The 12342-nt window shown below is 46.4% G+C and overlaps 1 protein-coding gene across 1 annotated transcript in view; it reads right to left on the bottom strand.

The window, feature by feature from the left end:
* sema4f (sema domain, immunoglobulin domain (Ig), transmembrane domain (TM) and short cytoplasmic domain, (semaphorin) 4F) overlaps positions 1-11497 on the bottom strand; it is a 51960-nt gene extending 40463 nt beyond the window's left edge. Inside the window, exon 1 of the mRNA XM_086165238.1 lies at positions 10785-11497. Within this exon, the coding sequence (XP_086021364.1) occupies positions 10785-10878 (94 nt within the window). The 5' untranslated portion in view covers positions 10879-11497. The remainder of the gene's footprint in view (positions 1-10784) is intronic.
* Positions 11498-12342: the final 845 nt, after the last annotated feature.

The following is a 12342-nucleotide window of genomic DNA, read 5'->3' as shown; positions in this document are numbered from 1 at the left end:
AACCACAATAAAGAGAGCAAGAGGAGGGAGACAGGGGGGCGGTGAGAGCCGAAGAGGGGACGTGGAAGGGAGACACAGAGGGGGAAATTTAATGAGAGGTTTATACATACACGTGTATGCATGTGCGCACACACACACACACACACATGCGCACACATTACATTCATAAAGAAATATACTCCCGTTTGCACATGCAGGTGACACAAAGCTAAAGCTGGTGCTCGGGTCAGAGATTAGCAGAGATTTTGGAAAGAAAGCGGAGTGTAATTAATGTTTCGTGTGTGTGTGTGTGTGTGTGTATGTGTGTGTGTGAGAGTGTTCAGTGAGGAGACTGCTGACAGGTTTTCCCTTTGTGTTAGCTCCTGCCTATTTCCTGCCATTACAGTTCCCAGTGTTGTCTTCCTTACTGGCACGCTCATGCAAACACACAAACACTCACACACATGGGTCGAATTTAACATCAGTAAAGTGTTCAAATATGTATAAAAATAAATAAAATAACAGTTGAGAAAGTATTATTTAAGCTGACCATTAGAAAAACACACTCGCACAAGCACAGCCAATCATAGAGCAGCTCTTATTGCAGAGGAAAACACAAACAATCAATACACAGAGTCCAAACAGCAGGGTAGACCTTACTGTCAAGTTGTCTTTTTGTGTGTGTGTGTGTGTGTGTGAGGAACTAAGAAGGCCCCATGCTTGTGTGCCAACCAATACTGGCTGCCAAAAGACGCACACACAGATACACAGAGACACACTCACAAACATACACACGCACTCAGAGAAAAACTGAAAGAGAAGGAGTACAGAAGCGAGGTGGGTTGATTTACTAGGCTGCCAAAGAGAGAACGCAGCTCTTTAGTCCGAGAGAAATAGATATTTAGGTTCATCAAAGTGTGTGCACGGACTCACTCACTCACTCACTCACTCACTGTGCGCGCCCTGCACATCTGCATGCACATGTGCACGTGCCATGCCAGATGGTGGTCCCTATGTTGATTTTATTACCAGGTGAGTTACCTTGATCATAGCAGGGGAGTTTACCCTGCTCAGCCTGACACACAAAACACCCCGTGGCGCATTTGAACAGTTGACACACCCACACAGACACACACACACACACACGCACACACACACACTGGTATGGCCATTGAACTGTATATTGACTGAAGGATATCTAACAGTGCATCCCTTGTTCATCCTCAAACTGGTTGAACCAAAGAATTCCAACCAGTTCAGCTCGATGGTCTGGTTTCAGTGGAGGAAAATTAAGGAAACGCCGTCTTATTATTAGCACCTTTCAAGTGGTTACTCTGCTATTCCCCAGGTATTACAATTAGCTATTCCCCAGGTATTACTATTTTTAAAAATTACACTTTTAGAGAGTGACGCAATGACTGGAAGGACTTGAAAAGATGCTAGTAGTACATTATGTCTGACTTGGCTTCAATTTGCATGATAAAATCTACACAAATACACTTACAAAATGACTTATCAGAAATATTTAGTAAATATGAACACATTTAGCTCATTTGTGTGAAGACGACTGCTTCATTTTCCCCTGCCAATGCATTACTGCGTGGGCTTCTAATGATTCCTCATGTTGCACAGGAGCATTGTGGCTGACCTCACACTGACAGCTTCAAGTGACCAAATTCCAGTCATTTTTTTTCTCCCACATGGTATCAATTGAGATTGCAAAACAACGAAACATTTAGCCCTCCCACCTCACAGCTAGAAGGTCCCGGGTTCGATTTCAACGGGGGGGGGGGGGTTTGCGGAGTCTCCATGTCCCTCCGCTGTGTCTGCGCAAGTTTGCTTCAGATTCTCCGATGTCCAGCCACAGACCAAAAACATGCAGGATATTCATTTGGATTGAGAGAGTGAAAGTGTCTCTCCAGTTCATGTAAAGGAGAGAGTAGATGTTGTCTGTTGCCCTGTGAGTGAACCCTAGCTCTCATCTAATGACCACTGGTATAGCGGTATAGAAAATAAATAAATGAATGGTAGCGTTTAGATATTGGTCTCAAACAGGGAGCACCCTTCGGCTTCCCTTAAATATGAAAATGCAGCCGATGTGAGTCTGATAACTCCCGACCCCTGGGCCGTGGAAGCGGACAAATACTCCATGTCAGTGCTCAACCCATTGACCGCAATGTCTTTGTGCACACCTCTTAAGAGGGAAGGTGAAAGTGTGCACATCTAAGGATCCTTACTGAGCAACGGCATAGGACTGCATTGTTGTTCGGTTGTCATCGGTTCATCTGCTTCCTTTTTCCGGGCTCGGCTTCCCAAAGTCTGGTATGCACAAGCGAGCCTGTTCAACTCCTCAGCGAAACCGGGTTCAGAAAATAAAACTGGAATAGGCAAAAGCGGGAGTGTACGTCGAGGCCTGCAGCCCACGACTCCAAACAGATTTGATAACCGCCTGTCAGTGATGAATCCGAGCACGTTTTGCGGCGAAACTGCTCCTTTCTGAGAACATTCTAACTCAGTAGTCTAGACACGGAGACTTCCCCGAGCCTCCAGCTGTCACTGGTGAAGGAAACTGCCAACAAACACAAATCCGGAATGAGCTGACCGCCAGCTACTATGGGGAGACGTCCACCGACGCACTCCTCCTGGAGCTCTGACATTTTGGGTTTCGGATCCTGCGCACACTAATACAGCAAGATCAAATGGTCAGATGGAGTGTTTGTTTGTGTGTGTGTGTCTCACAGGGAAGGGCCCGAGGAAGTATAGCGCATGAGTGTGTGTGTGTGTGTGTGTGTGTGTGGATATCCTTCCTTCCTCTCACTCTGCTTCATCGCCTTACTGCTGACACAGGTCCTGTGCAAAGAGTGACACGGTCTCCTCAGCACAGCTGCAGAATGTAAACAAATCCACCCACACAGTTTTGAAACAAACTCGATTTTTCATTGGTTCTATATCGTCGAAAAACGGCAGTCAAGATTCAGAGATGCACATACACACACGCACACAAACACACACCAAGGTGAGATCACGCAGACAAACCACAGACCGACACGCTGATCGATTGATGACTTTGATACGCCGCGGACGACTGATCACTCAGGATAAACAGCCCTACTGCAATCAGAGGGCTGTCTCGTGTGTGCGTGTGAGTGTGTGTGTGGCGGCGAGTGTTAAGGCAAGGGCTGGCGGGTTAAGTGGATGGAGTCGGAGCTTCAGTGTGAACAAGGGGACCCTGCATGACCTTTGACCTCCCGTCTGGTCTCCCGCACAAATGAGACCAATCCATTACTCTCCCCTCCTCACTTTGATTTCATCAGTGGAAAATGGGTATCTCTAGTGCTCATACGTGCACCCTTTTTTTCTTTTTTTTTTGGACTCTCCCACTCCCAGCCTTGAAAACACTTGATTATAACCAACCTAGTTCAGTGACTGGCTCCTCCCCACCGTCCTCCTTCACTTCACCTTGAGAGAAACGCGACAATCGATGCTGATTAATATGATTGATGGCGTTCCCAAGACAACAGTCAGCGGTTCCTCAGTCTCGGGCCACTCCACTAATCCACTCCATATTTAATCAGGTGAGGTAAACTTTAAAAATCCCCCGGTGCCTCCAGGATCGCACTGGTTTGATTAAAATTATAAAAAAAAAAAAAAAAAAAAAGACACCGCTTTAACCTGGAATTAAAGTGGCAGAAAAAGACCCCGGCGCTTGAGTGTATCCACATGTGCGTCTAAATGTTCCCTATGAATAATAATTGGTTGCAACTTCCGTTCCACCGGATCAGGCTCTGAGATGCAGGAGTCTGCAACGATACTTCATGAGACAGCGCATTTGTAGTGATACTGATGAATAAGTGTGGGGTAACAAGACTGGAGGGAGGGAACGAACGGAGGAGGTAGAGAATACTTCACCTAAAATGTCAGCTTATCATACCATTGACCTTTGGGACTTTTTCCCACCATTGTTGACAGTTTATTTCGCTGTTGGGCGTTTTGCTAATAATTCTGAAAACGACATGAGATGTACGTTCCAGAGAGTGTGTGTGTGTGTGTGTGTGTGTGTGGCCTTTGACATCTGACTGACCTTTACTCTGACAGGCTCTAGTTAGAGCAGCGTCGTGTGGGCCGGCCATTCACAAATAATGTGGGAGAGTCTGCACACAACTATGCAGGACTAATGTCACATCAGCTTAACATATTAGAGGAAGTATTATGAGTGACGTATGACAGGCTGATGAATTTTATTGCCAAATAGCCCCTTTCGCAGTTCCTATATCCTTTTCAGGAACTAGTCCCTTGCATTGTGACAGCATGGGAACCAGAGACCTCACTTTCTAGAACTGTTCCAGTTCCTTCTACCAGGCAGGTTGTTCTTACAGTTCCATAGGAACGCATGTGATGTAAATGATTGGTAGAACTAATGAGCCAATACAATTACCAGATACTACCGAGTGCCATTCATAAAAAAATCAAGATCAGCTGTTTTCTTGCTACGAAATGGACAAAACCAGTGAGAAATGGACCGATGAATAGGTCTGAGCTCCTCTGGCCTTGAGAGCTTGCAGCAGAACATAAACAATTTGGCCAGAATATACAGAGTAAACTAACGGCTGGGTAAGCAGCGCAGGGAGAGAATAAAAACTGCCACGTTGAACATGTACGCGGTCATGACATCGCTCTCCATGTTGTCCATGTCTTCATCTGTGTCATCTTCTGTAACTTGTTTTTAAGTGTGGCACTTTCATGTCCAAGAAATCTGGAAAGAGTTCCCCCTGGGTGGGGGGAGGGATTTTTATCCAAAATTCTATCCAAAAACAGCTAACGTCACAGAGGTATTAGCAGTTAGCCTATGACAGGTGGATGAGCTTTGTTGATGAATTATGAGGGAGTGAGAGAAGATTTTCTGCAGGTCGCTGATAAACACCACCTCATCATTCCCTCTTCTTCATCCTGAACTCTATTTGTTTGCCTTTAAAAAAAAAAAAAAAAAAAAAAAAAAAAATCAATCCCGCTAAGTCTCAACAAGAGTTAATCATACTAAATAGAATTGTTTCCGCTTGCCAAAAAAAAAAAAAAACTGCCAACACCCATCTGTGGCTTTTTATTTTTGTTCGAAGCTTTGGCTTAGTTTGAGCTTTAGCTTAAGATAACATATGAGGGGAGAGATAAGAAGGGAAAACGGGGGCAACGGAGAGCGTGATGCTCGTTTTCGAGTCAAAAGAGGAACCGTACCAGCTATGGAGGAAACTCTCAAACCAACAGAAGTATTTCTAGAGCGAGAGATAAAGACGAGAGGGCCGTAGCTTAATGCACTCCAACTACAGACGACTAAGAACTCGCAGCTTATCAGACAAAAGTGAAACAGGCGCTAAAAGCATTTCTGATGCCTCCATTCCCGTGGCACCGTGCTTGGCCGACCCCTATAAACACCACTTAGAGTGAAGGAATGGGGGGATGATTGGAAAAGAGAAATAGCTGAGGGATTTTGGAGCTTCTCCCTCTCGTCTTTGCCGTGCAATCCGAATCCCTTCCCGGCAGGAGAAAACAATGCAGCCACAACCCAAACACGCGGTCTAGAGGAGTTTGCATGTGTTTTCTTAAACGCAGCTGACCCCCTCCCAGCCTGACTCCTCCTCCGACGATGCCTCCGCACGGCTTGACCGACCGTCCACCTGCCATAAGCGAGTCCTTATGTCGCAAAAAAACTGATGCAAGTCAAGGATAATTTGGTTTAGATGTCAAACTGCACGGGGGTGTTAAAAACGCAGCGACTGAACCCAGACAGCTTGTTGTTCAGTCAAGTGACGCACACAAAAAAAAAAAAAAGATTAACTTTCAGGGAAAAGACAATGATCTCAGCCATTTTTCACAGGGTAACGTCATATCTTATTAGCCTTGAGCCTGAAGAATGGATGAAATTCAATTCAAAACAAAGATAAGGACCAAGTTGTTGCAACGATTACAAGGTAGATTTAGATTCGGTAAAGCCAGTATGCAACAAAAATACAACCTGGCAATTCCACGGGTTTGCCGATCCAGCGGCTGCTTGCGCGTCACTATCGGAGTATAGTGCTGCTCTGCGGACGACAGTGCGGTGGCAGATAGAATCTGAGGTCGCATTTCACGCTGCATGATTGACTTGTCCCTGGGATGTATCTCTTTCTCTGACGGGCGACTTTGAGCAGTGGTTCATTTGCTGATCAAATCAGCCATCAAGCTAACCATGTTAGCTACTTTTGTCTCCTCAATGGATGTTAAAGTGTTGTCAATATGATGCTTCAAAGGTGCAAAATCTGTTAGTGTTGAATCTCACTAAATAACACGTTAATGAGAGAGTGAATGGTTGTTTGTCTCTATATGACATGAATGAGAGGGGGGATACCTGCATATTTCTATGAGGCCTCTCGCCCAATGACAGCTGAGTTAGGCTCCGGCCCCACTGCAACCCTGAGTCAGGGATAAGCGGTGTAGATAATGAATGAATGGCCATAATAAGAAATATATGTATTTGCTGTCCTGAAACCACAAGAATCTTCAGTTTTTTTTTGTCATTTCGGCACCAGAGCCCTTGGCGAAGTTAGAAGACCTGAGGTTTTGGGTGAAATTTGCAGATGGGGCTCAATGCGGTCTCTAACAGCAAGGCTTGCTATATTTTGGACGCATCCACCACCCAACGCTACTCCGTCCCTTCCCTTTGCGTTTGCCAGAAATGTTTACACGAAGCATACTTTGGTTCCCAGCATACCCATGATATTTATTCATGGTTCGCACTAATTGTCTAATTTGTCTCTCTCTGCCGAATAATTTTCCGAGTCAAGTGAAACACACACGGAGAACAAAAGCGGGTGGATGCATTCTTCGGTATTGTAAACATTTTGAAATCACAGCGACGTAAATGCTGCGTTCGCCATTGTTTTCCTCCTTCACGGCCCGGACCGCTGCAGATTCAGCAGTACGGTGGGTGGGAGCCTCTGGTCCCGCCCACTACTAAACGGCATGTAAAACCAAGGTGCTCTCTGTGTTTCTCAGTCAGCCTTGATTAGTCTCTTTCACTAGGAACCACCATCCACTCCCACACAGACACATAGTTTGCCGCTAGCCAAGTGCAAATGTTGGCAGAAAAACAGAAGACGACAATAGAACAATAAATACTCCATCACTGGGAGCTACTAGAGCGCTAAATGTTTGAATAGAGATTTGGTTAAGACCCCGTTGACTATAAACACAACAAAAATATAGTGGTGGTGGGAGGCCGGGCGAGACGATGCGGTATCGAAGCAGGTGGTACAGGAGCAGAACACTGGGTGGCCTTAAGAGACCATATGGCTGCGTGGCGTCTGATGATCTAAACCCGGAGAATTAAGACCTGGTGAGTCCTCGCAGTCAACGGAACCTGATCCATGCGGTTGTTTCTCCGTCAGGGGTGGGGGCTTGGCGAGGAGGGGGAACGGGTCTCTTTATGTGCCGGCACCCTTAATGACTCTCATGTGAGGAGCATTAAGACGGCCGCCGGGCCGGTGACGATAACTAAATCCGGCAGAGGGGGCCGTTCGGAGACGTTCGCAACACACAGGGAAAAGATGAGTTTTCGCTAGTAATTTTCTCCAGTAATTAGTTGAGTTTGGGGTATTTTTGCTCAGCGCCCCGAACGATTTGTGTGATTTCTTTTTATTAAAAACATAAGTAACAGGTCCTACTGCTATCTCTTCTGCTTCCATATCTTCAAAGCTCCTCGGGAAAATGGCCTCTGCGGATCTTGTTTTCGTTTTTAGGTCCGATGATTTGGACCGACTACAGGAGCTTGTTTGTGATTTATTTCTCTAAATTAAAATCCGACTCTCTGGTGGCAAATTCATTAAGCATGCAATTTCGAACAAACAGTTTTAGGACATTTCCCCTACCCAAACAGTTAACCAGAGAGTAGGAACAATCCAACATCCAGCTAATTAGCTCCGCCACAATTTCATCTCAACAGCCTTTTCTTTTAATAAAATAAAGAACCCACACACTCTTATCAGCTAACTGAGAGAATTTTAAGTTAAATGGACAGGAGCCATTTTTGGACAGAAAAGTTCCAAGAACACAGCTCGAAGAACTGTCAAACTTGATTCCAGGAACTACCCTCCCCCCCTAGGGGAACCTTTTAATTCTCGTAACTTTTTGATTATCTATTTCTCGTCAGCTCTGCCTTTTTTGTCAAAAGATAACAAGATGACCTGTGACTATACTAGCTCTCCGCAGTCCGCCAGAAGAACCTTGTGACAAGTAGTACAAATTCCACCAATGACCACGAGTTCCTAGGACCCATAAAATGACCCTGCCTTATTGAAGGAGCTGAACTGGCTCTCGGAACTGAGGTCCATGGTCGCTGGTTGCTACGCTGTCCCAATGCAGGAAGGAACAGACAACTTCTAGTAAAGGTTCTAGGAACTGGAAAAAGTCCCTACACATAGAAAGGTGGTTATGAACTCGGAATCTGTTTCGATCAAAAGTCCTTTAGCCTCTTTAAAAGGCAGGTCACCGTGCACAGCCGTACAAGGTGCAGGATTTTCTTCTCTTTATTTCGTAAACGCATTGCACCTGCTACCGAGGTCACGCCTTCAGCAACGGGTGTATATCACCGCTTTGTATCAACACAATCTCAAACCGGCAGCGGGAGCGAGGCATCGGACGTCTCTGATGAAACGCAGGCGCGGGATAAGCGTCACCAAGTACGTGGTATCTTTCAGAAACGCAGAGGAATTTCTGTTACACAAATAACGGATCGGGAAAAAAAAAAAAAAAAAAAAAGCTCATGAATTAAAACCTCGAACAAGTCGAACATTCACTTCTGGAATTATATGAGCAGCCATGACATCAGCGAGGTCATTAAGATTCATCCTCTGCAGACCATTAATGTCAAGCAGCAGGATGAAGAGGCTTTTAGAAAAACTGCCTCTCAGAGCAGCATGGATTAGCTTCAGTGCTCAGCCGTGCAGGTTCTCACGTGGATAACACACACGCACACACACACACATACACACACAGATAACAACACACAGAGCAGCAGGAGAGCAACAGTCTTATATAACTCTTATTCTCTTTAGCAATCATAATCAGGGCTGGAGCATGGACACACACACACACACATACACACCTTGTTGAGGTTGGCGACCATATTGTTGTGAAAGATGCTGCACTTGTCATGCATTTTTCAAGCAAGCAAGAGTTGTGTGTCGCAACCACTGGCAGTGGGACATCATGGCTTAACAGTAATCTGGACATTTGTAAAATGTGGGTAAGATAAGTGTCAGTTAGCTGTTAGCTCCTGCTTTCGGAGACATCGTGTTGGCTCCTCTTTCTGTCCCAATCACATAGCTGTTTGCTGGCAGCCAGCCTTGTAACAACAGTTGGGAGGCCGACTGCCTCCCAACGGCGTGCCATAGGCCGCAGTTGCATAATGGCACACGGAGACGGCGGGCTTGCTCTAAGGACGCCGCATTCATTCGGTAACGTGCAGGAATCAGGGCAAAAGGCAATTTCTGCAGGGTAAGAATGCGAATTAGAAAGGGTTAAGGCACAATGAGCTCAGCTGCAAAGTGCAGCAACATGGCAAAGCGCATAACAAAGTCAGGAGACCAGCAGAGTCATGTGTGTGTGTGTGTGTGATGTGTGTTGTGTGTTTTGTGTTGGGGGGGGCATGGTCAGCGGACACGCAGTGACGCAACCTCAAAATCTTTTCCTCATCACTGCCTCCGTGTGTAAATACGATCACATGCTACAAAGAGTCATAAAGGACCAGGAGAGACAGGGAAGACTGAAGAAGAAAAAAAAAAAAAAGAATAACACACACGAACACACACACACACACACACAATTCCATCTATAAAGGCTCACATAGAAGCTCTGTATGCCAATTGGCCATAAGATTCTCATTATTATTTCGCTGTTAAGGATGTCTGATGTCATTTAACTCCCCCCCCCTGCTCAAAGCGGCTGGACGTTTTCCCCGAAAACAAAAAGCCCGGGTTGAAATTTGCCCCTCTGACCCCTCTGATCCCGCCACGGGCAGGGGGGGAAGAGAGTGCCATGGAGTTGGCCTCCTCATCCTCACTTCTGTATATGCACATCTGTCTCCCCCTGTTGCTCCCCCTTGACAGGTGACTCTACGTCAGCTGGCATAAACAGTTTTGAGTTATTATTCAAGGTGATGCGTTTGAGGTACAGGGCCACCGCTGGAAAAGGGAGTTTCGTGATTATCCCTGCATGCAGGGGTCACCTCCTGACTCCTGACCCCTCTTCGCCTCCCCAGGGGAGGCCAAATGAAGAGACAACTCCCTGCGGCGGGTGCATGTCGGGTCCCTTTAAAAAAAAAAAAAAAAGGAGTCAACGTGCTCGTACGAGCCCGCGGCGCGGTGCTCCGGTCCAAGTCGCGCACTTGTTGTGGGTCCGGCACCTGAATGCCTCGCCAGCGTAGCCATTTATCACGCCGCAATAAAAAGCGGGAGGCAGCGCTCTGGCTCTGCGCCCCCGTGTGCGTAAAAACGCACGCCAAACACACACACAAACATGCACGCACACGCACACACCCGCGTATAATGAGAAACATCGCTCTAAGGAACTTTAAGTGGGTTTATATTGTGTTAAACTTGCAAACTCCATCTGAGCTGCAGGTCAGGTGTTGTTATCATCATCATCCTCCTGTTTATCATGGCGGTCGCACAATATGGGATCTCCTCTTTTCTTTGCAAAATACAAAACAGATTTAAAAATGAAGATAAAAAAATTAAAAAAAAACATAAAAAGGGGGAAGAAGTTATTGCTCTTACCTCTCAGCCCGCTCACGCTCACTGCCCGGGAGCCTCCGGTGAGCAGGAGACACACCGGGATGAGGAAGATCATCGCCCCGGCTGGAGTCTTCATCGTCCCGGTTCCAAAGTCGAGGCGGATCGCGGGATTTGAACGATCCCCGTGGAGGTTAGAAGGAGGGGGTCTGCACCCCCTTCGAAGTTCAAAACGCAGAAAGTCCCCCGTCGGAGATGACGCCGGTTATTTTTTTTTTACCCGCGTACAGACGCGGTGCTCCAGTAAGGGGGTTGGGGCTACGAGGCTGCACAAAGCGCGCCGGAGTGCGTGGATTCGCTGGGCGCAAGCACGGCGCGGGTTATCATCCGGTGCAGGCCGAGCACGAGAGCGTGCGTGATATCAGCGACGTCCACCGGAACGGTTCGGTTCCAAAAGTGGATGCAAAGTAATCCAAAGTGGCGTCTTTCTCCGGGCGGAGATCATCCGCAGCCCCACGGCGCTCGATTTCCCGGTTGCTGCTGCGGGAAACGGACCTTCTTTTTCCTCTTCCTCCTCCTCTTTCTCTCCTTCTCCTCCTCGGATATGCTTGCAAATAAATTATTGCAAACCTCCGGGTTCCGAATTCCGCGGACTAAGACGACGAAGACGACGGGGAGGAGACCCACGGTGCGCGCAGCGGCTTGGGACGCGGAGATAGCGCGTCTGAAGGCTGAGGACAAGCCAGCCTACCACCCCTCCCCCCCCCGCTCCTCCCACGCCCCGCCCCACCCCCCACGCACAACAGGTATGGGTGACGTCACGGCCAACAGGTGTAAGCGCGATTTTTTTTATCGAAAATGACACGACTTGTTAATGGGAATTGATGGGAAAATTGAGTGTAACACCTGTCAATCAATTATTTCCCAGAAGATTTTGCTGGGTTATTTTTTTCTCAGCTTTAAAAACATCTTTTTTTTTAAATGATTACTCAAAGCACTTGGCTACAGTAAAACATGATATGAGGACTTGAACTATAAGGGCGATATCGATTTTTAAATGTATATATAAATGTTTCAATGGAAGGGGATTCCGATGCATGAGAAATAACAAATAACGATAATAAATAATGTCTTTGGAGGTTCTCAGTGATCCAGATCATGGTGAATTCTTGTCGAAATCTTGTCGCGGCATCTGGACTTCTTCACATGACGACGTTTCCCCCCTCATCCGAGACGCTTCTTTAGTTGTGAAATGAGGAAGCCAAGAGAAGATTTCAACAAGGATAATGAATAATGATCATGTGGATCTTGAGGTACCTATCTTCAGCTGCAGGTGTCTCATTCATTCAAGCATGTAACATTCACCCTGTCATTCCCACATCATAGAGATACACAGCCATTCACTGTTATTCACATCATATTGGAACACATTATCATCTCAGTGCGTCAATAGCATGACGAATGTAGAATTTTGCGCCGGCGTCACATACCAACGCACACCTTTCTCATCATCAACATCAGTATCTATATCAAAAGCTAAACAAAATAATAGCAGTTTGAATTTTACACATCTTTCTCTTCAAAATGAGAAATTGCGTTCCTC

This window comes from Fistularia commersonii, chromosome 19 (assembly GCF_037954325.1).
Source record: "Fistularia commersonii isolate RoL2024-O1a breed Wild chromosome 19, RoL_Fcom_v1.0, whole genome shotgun sequence".
In the NCBI taxonomy this organism is placed as follows: Eukaryota; Metazoa; Chordata; class Actinopteri; order Syngnathiformes; family Fistulariidae; genus Fistularia; species Fistularia commersonii.
Note: the sequence above shows the minus strand (reverse complement) of the source record. Positions and strands in the feature narration are given on the sequence as shown.